The 18,864-nt window shown below is 49.8% G+C and overlaps 1 protein-coding gene across 7 annotated transcripts in view; it reads left to right on the top strand.

Annotated features, from left to right (window-relative positions):
• The window catches only part of INO80 (INO80 complex ATPase subunit), a 435,009-nt gene that overhangs the window by 378,567 nt on the left and 37,578 nt on the right, over nucleotides 1–18,864 (top strand). For all 7 annotated transcript variants that reach the window (XM_029598597.1, XM_029598598.1, XM_029598600.1 and 4 more), the window contains 2 exons: nucleotides 547–705; nucleotides 12,441–12,543. In XM_029598597.1, the coding sequence (XP_029454457.1) occupies nucleotides 547–705; nucleotides 12,441–12,543 (262 nt within the window). The remainder of the gene's footprint in view (nucleotides 1–546; nucleotides 706–12,440; nucleotides 12,544–18,864) is intronic.

Raw genomic sequence — 18,864 nt, 5'->3', positions numbered from 1 at the left:
TTCCTGAGTGGGTCTTCATCCAGTGATATCACCTATGTGTGAGGACTAACATCTGCCATGCTCGGATAACACTGCCTTTTGGACTTCACCTAAATGAGCTTGGTGCACTTATAGGAATGTGAAGTAGACCTTTGATTAATGAATGCAAAGGTCGTGTTGGAACATAAATTCTTAAGGCCAAACCAACCATGGGATGCTGACATTATGAATTAGTTTACATGTTAACATTAATGTCTTATACTTAACACTTGCCTGAATTGGAAGCCAGTGAAGTGATGCTGGGTGTAATATGATTATAGATATTCTGATCAGTCAGTAGTCAAGCAGTGAGTTCTGTAATAACTGTAGTGTCCTCAGGGTACTATTCAGAAGCCCCAACAATAAGGAATTACAATAGTCTCACACATCTTCATTTTTTTCATAGTGTACGCTATTCTTTATTCTTGTACTTCGTTTCTTAATGTATCTCTCTAACCGAGTCCTGGAGTGACAGGTTTCAGTATTCTGCCACTTATCTTCCTGTGTTGGTTTATTGCTTCTGTGTAGGTGATATTCTATGATAGTGACTGGAATCCAACAGTGGACCAGCAAGCTATGGACCGTGCCCATCGGCTGGGTCAGACCAAACAGGTTACTGTATATCGATTGATATGTAAGGGCACTATTGAAGAACGCATCCTGCAAAGAGCCAAGGAGAAAAGTGAGGTGAGGACAAGCCCTGAATACTGGGATGGGAGAAATGGTGAGGCAATAATGGCCAAGTGAGAGAATAATCTCGGCAAGAGGAAAAGCTGATATCACTGTCCAAGAGTAATATCTAATCCAGTGTATCTCATAAATGCAGTTTTCCAAACTCAGAATATCATAATCACTTTTATAAGTGTATATATGTTAGGCATTACTGTATATAGAATAATAAAACATGACAGCAGATAAAGAATTTTTGACCCATCCAGTCTGTCCAGACACATCTCTTGTTCATATTTCATTAGTCTTTAACTCCAAATGATCGGACTAATAATGGGGATGACTTTTATGGAAACTTGGACCACTATTTACAGCATCTGAAATTGTAAATGAATTTGTAAACAGGTTTAATAAGATATACTGTAAATCTGGTGGTATAAATTAGTTGTCATATAACTTGGGTTGAGTTACTCTCAGAAGCATGAGATCACCAAATATACCCACACACACCTGAGAGGGCAATTTTCAAAGGCATTTCCATTGGTAAAACTGTGCTTTGATAATTCAATACCCTTTCTGCACGTAAAAGTACTCATGCGGTGCCACTATATAATACTTTTATCCACAGATAGGGCAGGCATTCATGGGGGCAGGGTCAACAGATGCATGTTTTTTATTTTAAAAAGTATGTATGTAGATAATTTGACAGGAGGCTTCAGGTTGAAGTTGGAAGACACTTTCAAGATCAAGAAAGATCATCTGATTCTCACATGTTTAAGACCCTTAAAGAGTTGAAGTTAGAAAACAGGTATTAATAGATACATGGAAAAGTGAATAGACACTCAAACTCACTCAGACAGATGTCTAAGAGTTTTAGAAGTATTCCAGAATTGGTTAGTAGTGTTACCTTGAAGGAAACTCGGTACAGATGACTGACGTGGACTTATATCGCACAGGCTCAAGGATTTAGAGCAAATATAGTTGATACAGGCACTTGTCGGAAGTGTAAAATTGGCAGAGAGACCTTCTGTAATCAGTTTTGGTCCTATTTAAAAATACAGGTATACAGGAAAATATTTAGAGCATATGGTTAAATACCTTTGGGGTCCAAGGGAAGAATTCAAGACTCTTCATTAGGCAGGCTTGTTTAATAGAGCAAAGGGATATTAGCATGGCGAGAAAAAGATCCCCCTGCCTTCTGGTTCTAAGGAATATGCTACAAAATTTGATGCACATGGAAAATCTGAGCCACCTAAGTGAAAGAGGATATTTCTAGTAATTTGAGATGATTATGTACAATTGCTTTTCACCAGAGCTGGGAGTGATATAATTAATTAACCATGAGAGGGGATTCATATTATTAAACTTGGAGGACAGAACAGATTACAACCAAGTAGCTAGGTTTGTGTTTTTTCCCAGGCTTAATATAGAATGATAATCGTGAGAATTATCATTTCTCAAGGCATCCAGAACAGCAGGATGCTTGGGCTTTATGGTTGAATGGGAGGCACTTGAGGTGGATAGTAGGGAGGGAGTTAAATGGGTAATAGCTGATACTTTGTCTATATTGAAGTTGATGTATTAGCGGGGGGAGAGGGTACAAAAATTGTAATATAAGAAATGGTTTATACTGTGTATTGTTGTATCGTAGGCATAAAGAATACGTGTGCCATTGGAATATTTATCCTTTATTTAATTTTAATAAATAGCTTTAAACCTTAAAAATATGTGCATAACTTTCTGAAGAAAAGTACCTACACAAATATTTATTTTATTTATTAACATTTAATTACTCTCTTTTCGATGACATCATTTACATGCATAAACAATAGTTTTATATACTCCCTTCTGTATACCACTAATCATTAGCACTAATCTCATCCTAAATCCTCATATACCTGAGTATTTATCCTCTCACTCCTCCACAACCCACCTCACTAAACTGTATTTGACTAAAAATATACCAAGCCACATCTTGACCAACTTCCAAAATCTCAGTTCCCTTCCTTTCTGAGTTCCAAGGCCAATTCATTCCATAATGCTTGACCATAGAAAATAAAAGCTGTATGATGTGTTACTTATAGTTTAAGCAAAAGAGATTGCTGAAATGATCTCCATGCTTGTATGGGCTCATATCTGATCAACACACCAGCCAAATATTCTGGGAGGCCCCAGTATGCACATTTAAATACAAATGTCAAAACTTTTGAACTGAATCCTGGACTCTGTCGGTAACCAGTGAAGCTTACACACGATTGGAGTGATATGATCATTTTCCTTGATAAGCAGGCTGATATAGCCTAACAGCCTGGAGGCAACGCTGGAGAAGCTATAATCGTTTACAACTAGTACCAGGCAAGAGTGAATCACTGTTGCCAGATTCTTAGGTGATAAATAAGATCACAGTTTATTTTTATTCCACCTTTGACACTTCAAAGCAGATTGCATTCAGCTACTATAGGTATTTCCCAGTCCCCAGAGGGCTCACAATCTATCTGTACCTGAGGTAATGGAAGGTGAAGTGATTTGCCCAAAGTCACAAGGAGCAACAGCGGGATTTGAACACTGGCTTCCCTGGATTTCAGCCCACTGCTTTAACCACTAGGCTCCTCTTCCACAGTTATCTAATCTGCATCAGGAGGCAGTGAAGCATATACTATTGCTGAAATTTGAGGCATTATTGCTCGTTTACTGTCTGGATTCACCCCTAGATTAGTTATTGTCTCTTTAGGTTGAATCTTCACACCAGAAATCTATGGATTCACTAAAATTGGTCTGTCCCTACAACTACCGTATTTTTCGCACCATAAGACGCACCTAGGATTCAGAGGGGGAAAGTTTAAAAAAAAAAAAGTTTTGTGCTAAACTGGCTCTGTCCCCAGGCGTCTATGCGTCTTATGGAGCAAATTAGGGGAGTGCATAACTTTTTTTTTTCTCCCCATTTTGTTTTCGGGTCTGGGGAGGGCCATTTCGATCCACTCCCCAGATCAGAAAACATATCTTTCCTGGGAAACCCCCCCAAAAAAAAAAACCCCATCCCAACCCTTTAACAACCCCCACCCTCCTGACCCCCCCCCTCCAAGACTTGCCAAATTCATTTACTACAACCCCCACCCCCCCAAGACCTGCCAAAAGTCCCTGGTGGTCTAGCGGGGGTCCAGGAGCAGTCTGGGAGCGATCTCCTGGGCTTGGGCCGTTGGCTGCCAGTAATCAAAATGGCGCCGACGGCCCTTTGCCCTTACTATGTCACTGGGGCCGACCAATGGCAGCGGAAGCCCCTGTGACATAGTAGGGCAAAGGGCCATCTGCTGCCAGTAATCAAAATGGTGCCGACGGCTCTTTGCCCTTACTATGTCACAGGGGCTACCGCTGCCATTGGTCGGCCCCAGTGACATAGTAAGGGCAAAGGGCCATCGGCGCCATTTTGATTATTGGCAGCCGACGGCCCTTTGCCCTTACTATGTCACAGGGACTACTGCTACCATTGGTCGGCCCCAGTGACATAGTAAGGGCAAAGGGCCGTCAGCGCCATTTTGATTACTGGCAGCCGACGGCCCAAGCCCAGGAGATCACTCCCGGACTGCTCCTGGACCCCCGCTGGACCACCAGGGACTTTTGGCAGGTCTTAGGGGGGTCAGGCGGGTGGGGGGTTGTAGTAAACTAAGTTGGCAGGTCTTGGGGCAGTCAGGAGGGTGGAGGGGTTTTGTTAGATTTTTAGTTTAGTTTTTTTTTTTTTTTTTACATTCGCTCCATAAGGCGCACATACATTTTCCCCCCACTTTTGGGGGAAAAAAAGTGCGTCTTATGGAGCAAAAAATACGGTAATTCATAAAGTCTCTGTTTTCCCTGGATTAAGTTTCAGCCGTCTCTGCTCTAACCACCTAGAGATTGCTCCCAAGCACACATTCACCTTCCACATATTGGTCTGCGCAATACCAATATGTGCAAGAACTTGTATGTTCAATATTTTTATTGAGTGATACAAATGCAACAAAACTGTCAATACCACAACATGGTAGCCACCCAAGATGCTCATAGTGAAAGATACAAACGCCCAGATAGGCAGGAACCATAACAAACACTCCAACATTTTTCCGGATGTGAATTACCCCCCCCCACCCCCACCACCCCGCTCAAGTCCTATCGCCTTGGTAAAGAAAGTCCGGGAATGTCCCCGCCGACAGTCATCCATTCAGCACCAAGCTACGAGCCCTGTGGGGTAAACGTTGCAAATATAGGTCCCAAGTGTGTAGAAAAAGACGGCGTTGTTTCAGTGAAGAGTGGGAGGCCAAATTCTCAAACTGCATGAGACGATGCAGATGGAGCCGCCATGTCCAGAAAGAGGGTCCCTTCTCGTCGCGCCAAAGTATGAGAATGACCTTTTTACCCACGAGACCAGCTTTCTTTAGAAGAAGTCGAGGACCTTCTCTGGAACACAAATGATGGGTTACACAATGAAAGAGCCACAAATAAGGGGAAAAAGGAAGACGTACACCTAGTAACAACTCCAAATAAACTTGGATTTGTCGCCAATATCGTTGCACCCGGGGACACACCCAAAACACATGAGTAAGAGTCCCCTTCGCCTTCCCACAGCGTATGCACAAATCAGTCTCCCGAAGCCCAGCTTTATATGCAATCTGTGGCGATATGAACGCCCGTCGCAGAAATTTCAAATGCATCTCCCGAAAGTACATGTTACTCGTGCAGGGCAAAACCCCTCTAACACTACTAGCAAAAATGCGGGGCGTTAGCTGAAAAGACCCATCCCTGTTCCAGCGTTCAACAGAGATTGTGTACGGGTCCCTCGGCGAGACCTTAGTTAGTTGTTTGTAATACCGGGACAATGAAGGTTCCAAGGGTACATCCAACAGCAAAGAACCATTCAGCTTAGTAAAGGCAGCCAAATGCGTTTCTGGGCGCCCCAAAGATTGAACATAGTGGCGTAATTGTAGGTAACCAAAATGGTGGGTCCCCGGTAGTTCATACAGCTCTTGTAGGCGGTCGTAGGGAATGTACCCCCCCTCCGTGTCCAACACATGGCCTAGATATAGTACTCCCCTCTCCCCCCAAGTGGCGAAATATGTAGTGGTGGAGCCAGGAGAGAAATCCGGGTTGCCTCTCAAAGGGGTCAAATAAACACATTGCTGAGGGACCGCCAACAACCGGGTGAGGTAAGCCCAAGTCCTCCGCAACGGTCGTATCAGGGGGTGCTGGGCCAAACCCGGAGGCAACGCAGCTCCGCGCGCCATAAGCACGTATCCCAGAGCCAGGGGACTAGTAAAAGTGGTTTCCGCCACCATATTAACAAAGGGAGATTTCCCCAGGAACCAACCTCTAATCAAGCGCAAGTTCGCCGCCCACCCATAGCGGTTAAGATGTGGGATCCCCATTCCCCCTGCGGACCAAGGTTGCTTTAACCATCTCAGGGGTATTCTGGCCTTTTTCCCTCTCCAGATAAAACTGCGTAAGAGGGAGTCTACACGAGTAAGATCACCAAGCCGCAGGAGCACCGGATAATTTTGTAACACATATAGCCACTTGGGCAGAATCACCATCTTAAACAATGCTATGCGGCCCGCCACGGAAAGGGGCAAATTCCGCCAGGAGGTCAGCTTCTCCCGTGTGTGCCGTACCAAAGGGTGGATATTGAGGGAATAAAGCGTAGACAAATCTGTCGCGATATGAATAACCAGATATTTAAGTGAGTCCCCCGCCCACTTCAGGGGGAATACTCCCTCCCAACGATCCCGTAGGGAGGCCGGAAAGGCCAGAGCCTCCGATTTATCCCAATTAATACGCATACCGGACAGTGCGGAGTAATGACCATAAATATCAAGCAGGGTATCCAACGATCTGCGAGGAGATGTTAAAAACAGCAGAACGTCATCAGCAAAGGCTGCGTACTTAAAGATCTCCCGGTGGTGCCCACTGCTAAACTGTATACCCCGGATACGGACACTGGACTGGATTGCTAACAAAAAGGGCTCCAGGGTCAGCAAAAACAACAAGGGAGACAGTGGGCAGCCCTGTCTGGTACCCCGTTCAACTAGAAAGGGCTCTGTCAACTCACCATTAACCAGGAGGCGGGCCTCCGGCGTGTGATATAATAGTTCCACAGCCTGAGAAAAAAATCCACTAATCCCGACAAGGCGTAAAATGTGGAACATAAACCCCCATTCCACCCTGTCGAATGCTTTTTCAGCATCCAAACTGATGACCAGGTAAGGATCATTCACTCTGGTACAAAGAGCCATGGCCGTCAAGACCTGCCGAATATTTCTAAGGGAGTACCTCTGCTTAACAAAGCCCACCTGGCCCGGCTGGATAAGCGAAGGCAGGACATTACCCAAGCGGTCCGCCAGGACTTTGGCCAGTATTTTATGATCCACATTCAGCAGAGATATGGGACGATAAGATTCCGGCTGCAATGGATCCCTACCGGGCTTAGGTATCAGAGTGACAAAAGCTTGATTCCCATGTGCTGGAAACTGACCACGAGCGATAAGGGAATTGTAAACAGCAGGCAGAATCCCCGAAAGTGAATCTGTCAGACATTTATAGAACTCCGCACTGTAACCATCAGGGCCCGGGGCCTTCAGGCGGGGCAGATTCCGGATCACACGGGACACCTCCTCCTCCGTGATGGGACCATTTAAGTAGCGACTATACTCTAGAGTCAAAGAGGGGATGTTAATCAGATCCCCAAAGGCCTCCCATCTGGTCTCGTCCCATCCCTCTGATTGATACAAAGAGGAGTAATACTCATGGAAAACCCGTTTAATACTCTCCTGATCGGTGACCAACCCCCCCTGGGTATGCATAGCTGGTATGTGGCGGGACCCCCGGGCCGATTGAACTAAATTAGCCATCATCTTGCCTGACTTCTGGCCAAATTGAAATAATTTATATTGATGGTACAGCAGACTCTTCTTGGCCCTCTGATGGATTACAGTGTTTATGGCCGTTTGCAAGGCAAGATACTGCTCCCTACTGTCTCTGGAAGGGCGCCTCACCAAATCCCGTTTTGCCCGCCGAAGATCAAGGGTGAGCCGGAGAAGCTGCTGGTCTAAGGATTTCCTCCTATGTGCCACATAGGAAATGATTTCCCCCCGAAGCACCACCTTAGCCGTATTCCAGAACAATATAGGGTTATCCTTATGCTGGGCATTAGAAACTGTGAATTCCGTCCATTTATCTTTCAAATGAGAGTGGAAGGAGGTGTCCTCCGCCAGATAATACGGATATCGCCAGCGGAATGACCCAGGGCCCCCAGTGGTGTGCGCCAGGGCGAGCCAAATAGGTGCATGGTCTGATATAAGCACATCGTCAATCCCCGCCTCGACCACCCCTGAAAGGCCCCGGCCACTCATTAGGAAATAATCTAGACGAGCATGCGAGCCATGGGCCCGCGAGATATGCGTAAAATCTCTCTCGAAAGGATGTAGAATCCGCCAAACATCTATAAGATGCAGCGAATCTTCCAGGAGTTGGATCCCTTTACTAGCCCCGCCCGGGCCTTTAGCCGTCGTTTCCCTATCCTGAGCCGGGTCCTTAACTGCATTAAAGTCACCCCCCAGGATTATCAGCTCATCCAGATAGGGCAGTAAATGGGCCTGGAGATCATAAAAAAAGGAGGCTCGATACACATTGGGCGCATAGATGTTACAGAGAATAATCGGAGCTTGATGATACACCCCCTCCAGAATAAGAAAACGGCCCTCAGGGTCCTTCACCTCCCTCACTATCGTGACGGGTGCAGATTTCCGGAAAAGAATCGCCACACCTGCAGAGTGTGAAGTCCCCGAGGCATAGCGTACGTCCCCCACCCATCGCTGCCGCAATTTGTCGTGTTCCACGTCAGTGAGATGTGTTTCTTGTAGAAACACAATGTCTGCACATCTTTTATTCAAAGCCTGCAAGATTTTGGACCTCTTGATTGGTGAGTTAATGCCCCCCACATTCCACGAATAAAAGGTACACTTATGAGAACTCATGGAGGCTCAAATAGCCTGGTGTCAGCAATAAGCGAAATGAACATTTGCAGAGGGCTGGGCCTCCCAGCTGGACCCAGCCCCCGGATACAAAACTTGTCACACAGAAACATCCCGACAGCCACAAGAACAAAAAGAACTGAGCAAGGCAATAAGCACTGAACCCTGCTTTCCCACCCCCCCACACCCCACCATTGGCCCTCCCCCCCACCCCCCCCTCCCAACTTACTCTCCCCCCTCAGTCCCCCTATTTCCCCCCGTACTAACCCCTTCAGCCTGCCCACCATCAAGTGGCGCGCAGAGATCACGCTGACACATCGCCCACTCCCCCCCCCCTCCCCCCACATCCACTCAACCCACATAGTCCACCACATGTGTAGTGGAATGTAAAACTTTTCTAAACAGCAAACCACCAAGACAATAAACATGAGGAACAAAGGTAACACTCAAGAAGAGCCCCATGGCGGAGCAAAACATAAGCAAGCACGGGGCTACGGTGCCAGGGCGAAGCACTGTCAAAGCCGGATCCAAAACCACCCGGCCTGGCACCCCAGTCCCCTCACACAAAAGTTAGTGGCCCACCCAAGACTGTATCCAAGCAAGGTCAGAGGCTCCCCACGGAGTACGGCTCCGGGTGACTACTGATAGCCGTACCCAAAAAGGGAAAAAGTAGAGAAAAAAAGAAAAAAAGGGGACCTCAAAAGAGAGTCCCGAGTCTCCAGTCCAAAGATCCGGCCGCGTCGCCTCTCGAGTATCAGGGGCAGCACGGGAACGAGCCAGCTAGAGGAGCGCCACAGGCCACACAAAACACCCCCATGAAGCCCTCACGCGTCTTCCGCCGCCGGTGCCGGTAGGGTTTGTAGAAAGGCCTTCACAGCGGCCGCCTCAGTGAACCACTGGACCCCCTGAGCTGTAGGCACCCGCAGCCGGGCCGGAAACACCAGCGCCGCGCGAATGCCCCGTTGATAAAGCTGCGAACAATATGGCGCCATGGCCCGGCGCTGCTGGGACACAGTTTGTGAAAAATCTTGAAAAATGAGTATCGGAGTATTTTCATAAACTGGCTTCGCCCCCTGTTGCACTGCTCTAATAATCGCCGCCTTGTGGGAGTAATTCAGGAGCTTCGCAATCACGACCCGCGGCTTAGCAGAGTCATCTCGCTTGGGGCCGAGTCGATGCGCCCTCTCCACCCGGAGCGCACCGGAAAGCCCAGATAGCTTTAAAGCGGTGGGTAGCCAACCTTCCAAAAATGCGGGGAGTTGGAAATCAGAGAGACGCTCCGGTAAGCCCACCAAACGGATATTGGCCCGACGCGAGCGGTTTTCTAAATCGTCTAATTTTGACGCTTGCCTTTCTAGCGCCCGTTGTAAATTAATAATGTCCGCCTGGGCCACTCCGAGGCCATCTTGGGTGGAGGAGACCCGCGCTTCCAGCTCCCCGAACCGCCGATCAATGGCTGTCAAGCCGGCGGACACATCCTGCAGCTTCTCCGATATTTTTTGAAGCTCCGGGTTTATGGCAGCCCGAATCGCCGCCGTCAGATCCGCCGCAGTAATTAGGGGCATCACGCCGGAGTCCGGTGGGGAGGCGGGTTCATCTAAAATCGAGTCTGGCGGTCGGGCCTTCTCTTTCTCCTTACTTGGCTCCTTGTCCTTCCTTCCCGTGCGCGTCGCCATCATCCCCAAAGGGTCCGTAGAATCGACCACTGTTATTTAACGAAGGCTGGGCTCTTTGGTGGTAATTTTGTCCCGTGGATGCGGGGGGATTCTGAGGGCCTAGGCGCGGAGACAAGAGCCTACATCTGCTCTCGCCAAGGTGTCACGTGATCTTGCAAGAACTTGTATATCATCTGCAAATATATGGCATTCGAGCCCATACTCAGACTACTTCCACCAGTGAGGTTGTATCTAGATTAAAAAGAAAGGGAGACAGAACCGATCCATAGGGCACCCCACAAAGACTTTGTTGACCCAGTGGACCCAATGTGTTCTCCCACTTGTAAAAAGAAGTAAACATCCTCAGTACCGCTCCTCCTAACCTACGCTCTGCTAGACTACCCCTAACCTACGCTACCTCCTAACCTACGCTCTGCTAGACTACCCCTACTACCCCTAACTAATCAAGCTTGATATTTCACTTGGCTGCAGCTCCATCACTGCTCTCTACATTAATGGTGGGGGTGGAAGAGAAATAGAACCAAAGAGCTAAGAGAAACAGATAAGTATGAGAGAAAAATGTGAAGCTTGCTGGGCAGACTGGATGGGCCGTTTGGTCTTCTTCTGCCGTCATTTCATTTCCATTTCTATTTCAGTCCTACAGCAAACATATCAAATGCAGCAGATATGACAAGAAGATTTAATAAAGCATCTCCTCCCCCGTCTCTTTACCTTCTGGTATTGTCCAACACTGTCTCAGTTCCATGTACTATATGGAATCCTGATTGTCTAGAACAGACCTTGCTCATCAAGAAACCACAGAACCTGGTTAAAACACAATCTTTCAACTAATGAAAGAAATGTTGGACAAAGGGACAGTAATGTTCAGCCTTCTCCAGGTCCAAACTCTCCATTGTTAGCACTGGTCTAATCACTGCTTTTTTCACTTGTGGGGGTAACATTCTTTTCTGCAAAGAAACATTGGCCAGATCACAGCATGTATACTGGCCTAGAAGTTTGAATATTTTAGCTTGATTCAGCTCTGTCGCACAAGTTGTAAAATTTATAGATCTCCACATCATCTCCACTTCTGTGAATGTAACAATTCTAAATTCTGAAAAATTCTCAGACAAATCATTCTTTCCCTGACTCAGTTTCAGCCCTGCAGATAACCTTCCATTTTTCCCTTTAAAAAACTGGCATAAAGTCTGTGGGTAAAAAGTAATAGCAGTCTTCGCATATCTGTGCACAATTTGAAAGTTGCCCTCTAAATGTCCACAACTCTTGTCTTGCCTGCATATAGCAATAGAAGTACTACATAGATGACTTCAGAAAAAGACCAGTTGGCCCATCCACTCTGTCCACTTATTCCTGTCTATGCTGCAAGCATATATGCCAGCCATAGAACTGTCCCTTTTTTAAATCCAGAACAGCTTTGATGTCTTCCCCATTTGTACTCCTTAGGCAGGTGAGCCCAGAAGATCCCCCACTTAGCTCACATCTAGCATCTGTTTCTTCCTGTGTCTTAACCATAAAGCCTTACAATAATCTAAATAGCTATAAATAATACCTGTGTAGTTGTTGCCAAAACATCTGGCCTTTTAAGGTCTCCTATAGCCTGCCAGACAACTGGCTTGTGAGTACCTTACATGTCTGTTAGAATTTCTCGTTCTCTTAGTATCTGCAGCCTGCCAGGCCCACTCAGCTGCTCATCAGTAACGTGGCTGTTGCCCAAATCTAGCCTACTCGGTCCCCTGTACAGCCTGCTAGGCACTCAACTGTATGGTTGCCTGAGTTTCTGCTAGGACTTGTAACATTTCATATTTCTACTTTGCCATTCATTCTGGCAGGCCAAAGTACTCTTCTTTGCTCTGTGGCTCTTGCCCTAAGAATGAAACAATTCGTCTATCTTCTGATTAGAGTGAAATTTCCAATGTGTAATGACAACAGTCTTTCTTGGTGCAGTGCTACTTCATTACTTTTATGATTATTTTAACTTTCTGCTGTAAAGTGGTTTCGTCAAGCTCCTAATTTTGAGAGGAAGAAATGTTACCCTCAGATTTGTGCCTGTGACTGGACAACTCGTGCTTTTCTTTCCTTTTAGATCCAGCGAATGGTGATTTCCGGTGGCAATTTCAAACCAGATACTCTGAAACCCAAAGAAGTTGTGAGCCTCCTACTGGATGATGAAGAGCTGGAAAAGAAACGTATGTTCAGATGTGCTGTCTCTCTCTAGCTCACCATTTGGCTTTTAAATCTATTCTCTCCAACACATTTTGTTTCTTCAGCCAGAAATAACTGAATGCACAGATCACAAGGTGTTACATGAGGACTCACAGATTATTCAGCTGACTTGGGTCACTGTTTATTCTATACTATTGTTCTTTTTCTTCACGTTACTATCTCCCCCCAACCGTGCATACACTTTCATTAGTGCTTTGAAAAATATCAGATGGACAGTGCTGACCACTGTTTATATTTACTAAAATGTATTTTATAGAAGAGTGAGATGTTGGTAATGCAAGTTGTTCTTGTTGTGTTGCTGCACTGTCCTAAAAGGATACCTCTAGGGCAAGAAGGAAACTTGTTTCCATGCCACTTGTCCTTAGGGTCTTTGCTGAGACTGATGACTGAGGTAGCAATTAGTGCAAGTAGTGATGGCGGCCTGCATACATCAACTAGGACCTGGACAATGGTTATTTCTCTTAGTCCACCAAGAGATTAATCTCACTGAGTAATAACTGTCGCTGCATACCATGATGTGTTAAACCAGCAATTCAGACAAAAGGATCTATATTCCTGCTGCACTAAAAATTCTAGTCTCTGTATTCTATATAGCTTAATATTAGTTCCCATGTGTCTTGATTTTACTCTTTTTTTGCCCTTGTCTCCCAAATGACCAATACTCTCCGTACCAGGGCAGCTGGTATGAAAGGTATCAAGGCTTAGTACATCAGTGCCACCTTAATACATGTGGCTGGTGCCCAACCTATGTGAAACTCACTTTCCCTGTACGTACCTGGATCAGTCCAGACAGTGGGTTATGTCCCCAATCCAGCAGATGGAGTCAGCACAAGCTTTGAGGGGGCGTATCCATATATACTACTACCCCCTCTGCAGGAGTTCAGTATCTTCTGACTCCAGCAGATGCGAGTAGGGGAATCAGGCTTCCCCTCCTTTTTCTTCACTTTCTTGCTTGATTATGGCTTGTTGTTGTCTTTTTCTGTGGATCAAGTTTGTATCAATTTTGTATTAAGTTTAAAAAAAAAAAGTAAGGCAGAGTTCTTTCAACTTCTGGGGAGTGGCTTATCTTCCTTGTCTCTTCTCTGCGGCCTTGCTGTTTATTTCTCGTTGCAGCCAGGGGTAAATTTGTTTTTCCTTTGCAGTTTTTCCCTTCACAGCTCAGCCCCCGGTGCCCGCGAAAGCCAGTGGAGCCAGCCTCTTCGCTCTTTACTCCCTCACCCGCGGCCATTTTACAGCTCCTCATGGGCTGCTGAGCCATTTAGGGAAAGATGTCTGGGGCGGGTCGTGTGGCCGGGAAGGCCCCCCCGCGGCACCCTCCTCTATTTTCGGACAGCGGGCAGTGAGGGCCGACCGGGCCCCCCCGCAGCGGCGCTTTTGTGCGCGTGGCCCCCCCCCCCCCCCCCCGTGGCTTTTTCTTTTCTCCTACAGCGATCCCGATGCTGCGGCCGTCCCGCTGTGCGGCCTGCGGAGACCCGGGGTCCCGGATTTCCCGGGAGGGCATCTGTGCACGATGCCTTCCCGGGGGGGAAGGTACCTCACAGTCCCTGACTGATTTCTCTTTTTTGCCCAGGCGGCGCGGGCCGGCCACTCCGCCATTTTTGGCGGGAACGGCGGCCATTTTACATTCTGAGCGCCCTGAGGCGCAGGCCACGAGAGGGAACGGATCCCTGGAGGCCACGAGGGAGAACGGATCCCTGGAGGACTCTACCAGCGGGGGTGTTCCCCCGATTTTGGTGCAGGAACCAAGCACCCAGAGCCAGGGAGCAGGAACCACGCCCCCCCCGAAGCGCATCCAAGCAGGCCGGGGTTCTCTCGAGTTTATCCTGCTCATGCATACCACTTATCTGCAGGGGCTGGAAGCACCTGTGGGACCCCCCCTCCTAAGATCCCTCGGATGTCGCCCTCGACGCCGGCCCCCCCCGACCCTCCGGGAGTGGGGGCCTCCTGCCTTCCTACCCAGGTCCGATCCACGCCCGCGGCAGTGGGGGCGGTGCCAGACCCAGCAGGACATGGACTTGACCTCCCGGACGGGGGACAAGGGGACGGCACGCAGGAGGGGGATGGTCCGCGTACCCTACGCCTCTTCCAGAGGGAAGAGCTGGACGACCTCATCCCGCAGATCATCCAAGCATTAGATTTGGACCCGCCTGCCCCAGTAGCTCCCGCTGTCGTCACTTCTTCAAGGAAGGGAGGTCCTGTCCTGGCGGCACTCCGGCCGAGGGCTCGGGCTTTTCCTATTCATGACTCGTTTTTACAACTTCTCACCAGGGAATGGGACACCCCGGAGGCCTCCCTGAAGAGCAGCCGGGCTATGGAAAAGCTGTACCCGCTCCCCGAAGATTTTCTGGACCTCATCAAGGTCCCAAAGGTGGACTCCGCAGTGCGGCGGTCACGAAGAGGACGACTATCCCGGTGACGGGAGGTGCGGCGTTGCGGGACACACAGGATCGTAAGTTGGAAGTTTTCCTTAAGCGGGTTTTTCGAGGTCTCCGCTCTGGGTATGCGGGCGGTGATGTGCAGTTCGCTTGCCCAGCGGGCTAGTCACCTTTGGGTGCAACAACTCCTCACGTCTCAGAACCTGCCGTCCGATGAGGCTGCCCAGGCAGATCGGCTAGAAGCCGCAGTGGCGTATGGGGTGGACGCCTCGTACGACCTTTTTCGGGTCCTCACAAGATCCATGGTTTCGGTAGTGGCAGCACGACGACTACTGTGGCTACGCAATTGGGCGGCTGATACGTCCTCTAAGTCGAGTCTGGGCTCTCTTCCCTTCAGGGGCAAGTTCCTCTTCGGGGAGGATTTGGACCAGATCATCAAGTCCCTGGGGGAGAACGCTGTTCATCGGCTGCCGGAGGATAGTTTTCGACCATCCAGAGCATTTTTCTTCTTCTCGGACCAGAGCCAGAGCGCAACGGCGCTACAGGGGATACAGACAGGCGGGCTCCCGGTCATCCGCCCCCAGGTCTCAGCCCTGGTCGCACTCCTTTCGCGGGCGTCGGCCCGCACGCACTACTCCCGGAACCGGGAACCCCTATACCAAGTCTTCACAATGATGCCAGTCTCGCCCACTCCCCTGTCCCCAGGATTGGGGACCGACTAACTTATTTCTATGCGGAGTGGGCACGGATCACCTCGGACCAGTGGGTCCTGGATATCATAAAACACGGCTACGCATTGGAATTTGTCCGCCCCCCGCAGGGAAGGTTCATCTTTTCCCCCTGTGGCTCCGACCTCAAGAGAGGAGCGGTGCAGCTGACTCTGGACAGACTCCGGGAGATAGGCGCTATTGCGCCCGTGCCCTTTGGAGAGGTGGGCTCGGGCCACTATTCCATCTATTTCGTCGTACCAAAGAAGGACGGTTCCTTCCGGCCTATCCTAGATCTCAAGGAAGTCAACAAATCCCTTCGAGTCGTTCGGTTCCGCATGGAAACGCTCCGATCAGTGATTGCGGCGGTGCATCGGGGAGAGTTCCTCGCCTCCCTGGACTTAACGGAGGCCTACCTGCACATTCCCATCCGCCCGGACCACCACCGTTTCCTTCGTTTCAAAATTCTGGACCAGCATTTTCAGGTCACGGCTCTCCCGTTCGGATTGGCGACGGCGCCGCGCACCTTCACCAAGATCATGGTAGTCGTGGCGGCAGCTCTCCGGAAGGAGGGCATCCTGGTTCATCCTTATCTGGACGATTGGCTCTCCGGGCGAGGTCATTCGATCATGGACGGTCAGCGGTGACTCGAGTAGTACGGTTTCTACATTGCCTGGGATGGGTAGTGAACTTCTCCAAGAGCTCCCTCATGCCCTCGCAACGCTTGGGTTTTTTTTGGGGGCGACCTTCGACACCCTACTGGGCAAAGTTTTTCTGCGCCAGGACAAAGCTCAATCCTTGCGGGATCACACACGACGGTTCTCTGCGTTACCAGAGCCCACCTCCTGGAACTACCTGCAACTCCTGGGAGTGATGGGGTCCACCATCGACCTTGTACCTTGGGCTTTCGCGCACCTCAGGACCTTACAGTGGGCGCTCCTCTCCCGTTGGAAACCAGTATCGCAGGACTACCAGATGATTCTCCCGCTCCCGCAGAATGCCAGGGACAGTCTGGGCTGGTGGTTGGATCCGCCGAACCTGGCCCGTGGCGTGTCCCTCGATCTGCCAAATTGGGTGGTGGTGACCACCGATGCCAGTCTAGCAGGCTGGGGTGCAGTCTGTGATCGAAGCGCCACGCAGGGGACGTGGTCCACTGTGGAGGCGAAGTGGTCAATCAACCGTCTGGAAACCAGAGCGGTCCGGCTAGCTCTGCGACATTTCCTCCCGCTTCTTCGGAACCGGGAAGTCAGAATCCTATCGGACAACGCTACCACCGTGGCCTACATCAACCGACAAGGAGGCACGCGCAGCCCGCAGGTCGCGCTCGAGGCGGCGCTGCTGATGCAATGGGCGGAGCGTCATCTCGTCCGGCTAGCGGCCTCGCACATCGCCGGTGTGGACAACGTCCAGGCGGACTTCCTCAGTCGTCAACTGCTGGACCCCGGAGAGTGGTCTCTCTCCGACAAAGCGATGCAACTTCTCGTCCATCGGTGGGGGGCCCCCCACTTGGATCTGATGGCGTCCGCTCTCAACGCCAAGGCTCCACGCTTCTTCAGTCGCCGGAGAGAGCGCGGCGCGGAGGGAGTGGATGCCCTGGTCCTCCCGTGGCCGCCACATCTTCTGCTCTACGCTTTTCCACCATGGCCCCTGGTGGGCAGGATGCTCCGCAGAATAGAAAGCCATCAGGGGACCGTGGTTTTCGTCGCCCCAGAATGGCCCAGGCGACCCTGGTTTGCGGACCTGCTACTGCTGGTGATCGACGGGCCAATCAGGCTGGGGCACCTCCCCCAGCTCCTACATCAGGGCCCGGTATATTTCGAGCAGGCAGAACTCTTCTGTCTTGCGGCCTGGCTTTTGAGAGGCGCCGCCTCCGGCGTCGGGGCTACCCGGAGGCGGTAGTATCCACGCTATTGCAGGCACGAAAGACATCGACGTCGGCGGCCTATGTTCGAGTCTGGAAGGTGTTCGAGCTGTGGTGTACCAGCCAGGCCACGAGACACGCTAAGGCTTCTGTACCTCAGATCCTTCAGTTTCTACAGGCGGGGGTGGAAAAAGGGCTTGCCTATAATTCACTACGGGTTCAGGTGGCCGCCCTTGGTTCGCTGTTGAGCGATGGGGGCTCTCTTCTACAGCATCCTGACATTGCTCGTTTTCTCAAGGGTGTCAAGCATATGCGTCCTCCGTTACGGGACCCTTGTCCCTCCTGGAGTCTTAACCTTGTGCTTCGCTCCCTGTCGGGACCACCGTTCGAGCCGCTGCGCAGCGCAACGATAAAGGATCTCACTCTCAAGACTGTATTTCTTGTGGCCATCTGTTCCGCTCGACGCATCTCGGAGCTGCAGGCTCTGTCGTGTAGAGAGCCCTATCTCCGTTTCTCCGACTCTGGAGTTTCGCTTCGCACCGTTCCCTCCTTCCTTCCGAAGGTGGTTTCTGCATTCCATGTGGACCAGACGGTGGAGCTGCCATCCTTCCCTTCCTCAGAGCCGAAGTCTCTCCGTCTCTTGAATGTCAAGCGCACTCTGCGCCTCTATCTGGAGGCTACAAATGAGTTCCGGACCTCTGACCATCTCTTCGTACTCTGGGCCGGTCCTAAGAAGGGGTCTCAGGCCTCGAAGACTACCATTGCCAGATGGCTGAAGGCCGGCATTGCTGCTTCCTACATTGGGGCGGGTCGGACTCCCCCACCCGGAATCGTAGCGCATTCTACATGTTCTCAGGCGGCTTCCTGGGCGGAGGTTCGCTCGGTATCCTCGCAGGAAATTTGTAGAGCAGCCACCTGGAAATCGTTACACACGTTCTCGAGGCACTATCGTCTACACCTCGCCTCTTCGGTCTCTGGACACTTTGGCGAGCAGGTTCTCCGAGCAGGCCTCGCAGGACCCCACCCGATTTAGGGAAGCTTGGGTACATCCCACTGTCTGGACTGATCCAGGTACGTACAGGGAAAAGAAAATTATTACTTACCTGCTAATTTTCGTTCCTGTAGTACCATGGATCAGTCCAGACGCCCACCGCGTTTGGGTTCTTGATCTTGCTCAGCTCTGCACTACTTCTTGCTCGCAGTGTTCTGTGTCTTCACAGTCGTTTCTTTTCGCTGTTTTTCACAGCTTCCTACAAGTTGGTAGGATGTTTGCAGTTACTTGTTGCGGTTACAATTGTTTTCATTATCTGTTTCCACAAACTTGATCCTTCGGGGGTTTCT

The sequence above is a fragment of the Rhinatrema bivittatum genome, chromosome 4, assembly GCF_901001135.1.
Source record: "Rhinatrema bivittatum chromosome 4, aRhiBiv1.1, whole genome shotgun sequence".
Lineage (NCBI taxonomy): Eukaryota > Metazoa > Chordata > Amphibia > Gymnophiona > Rhinatrematidae > Rhinatrema > Rhinatrema bivittatum.
Note: the sequence above shows the minus strand (reverse complement) of the source record. Positions and strands in the feature narration are given on the sequence as shown.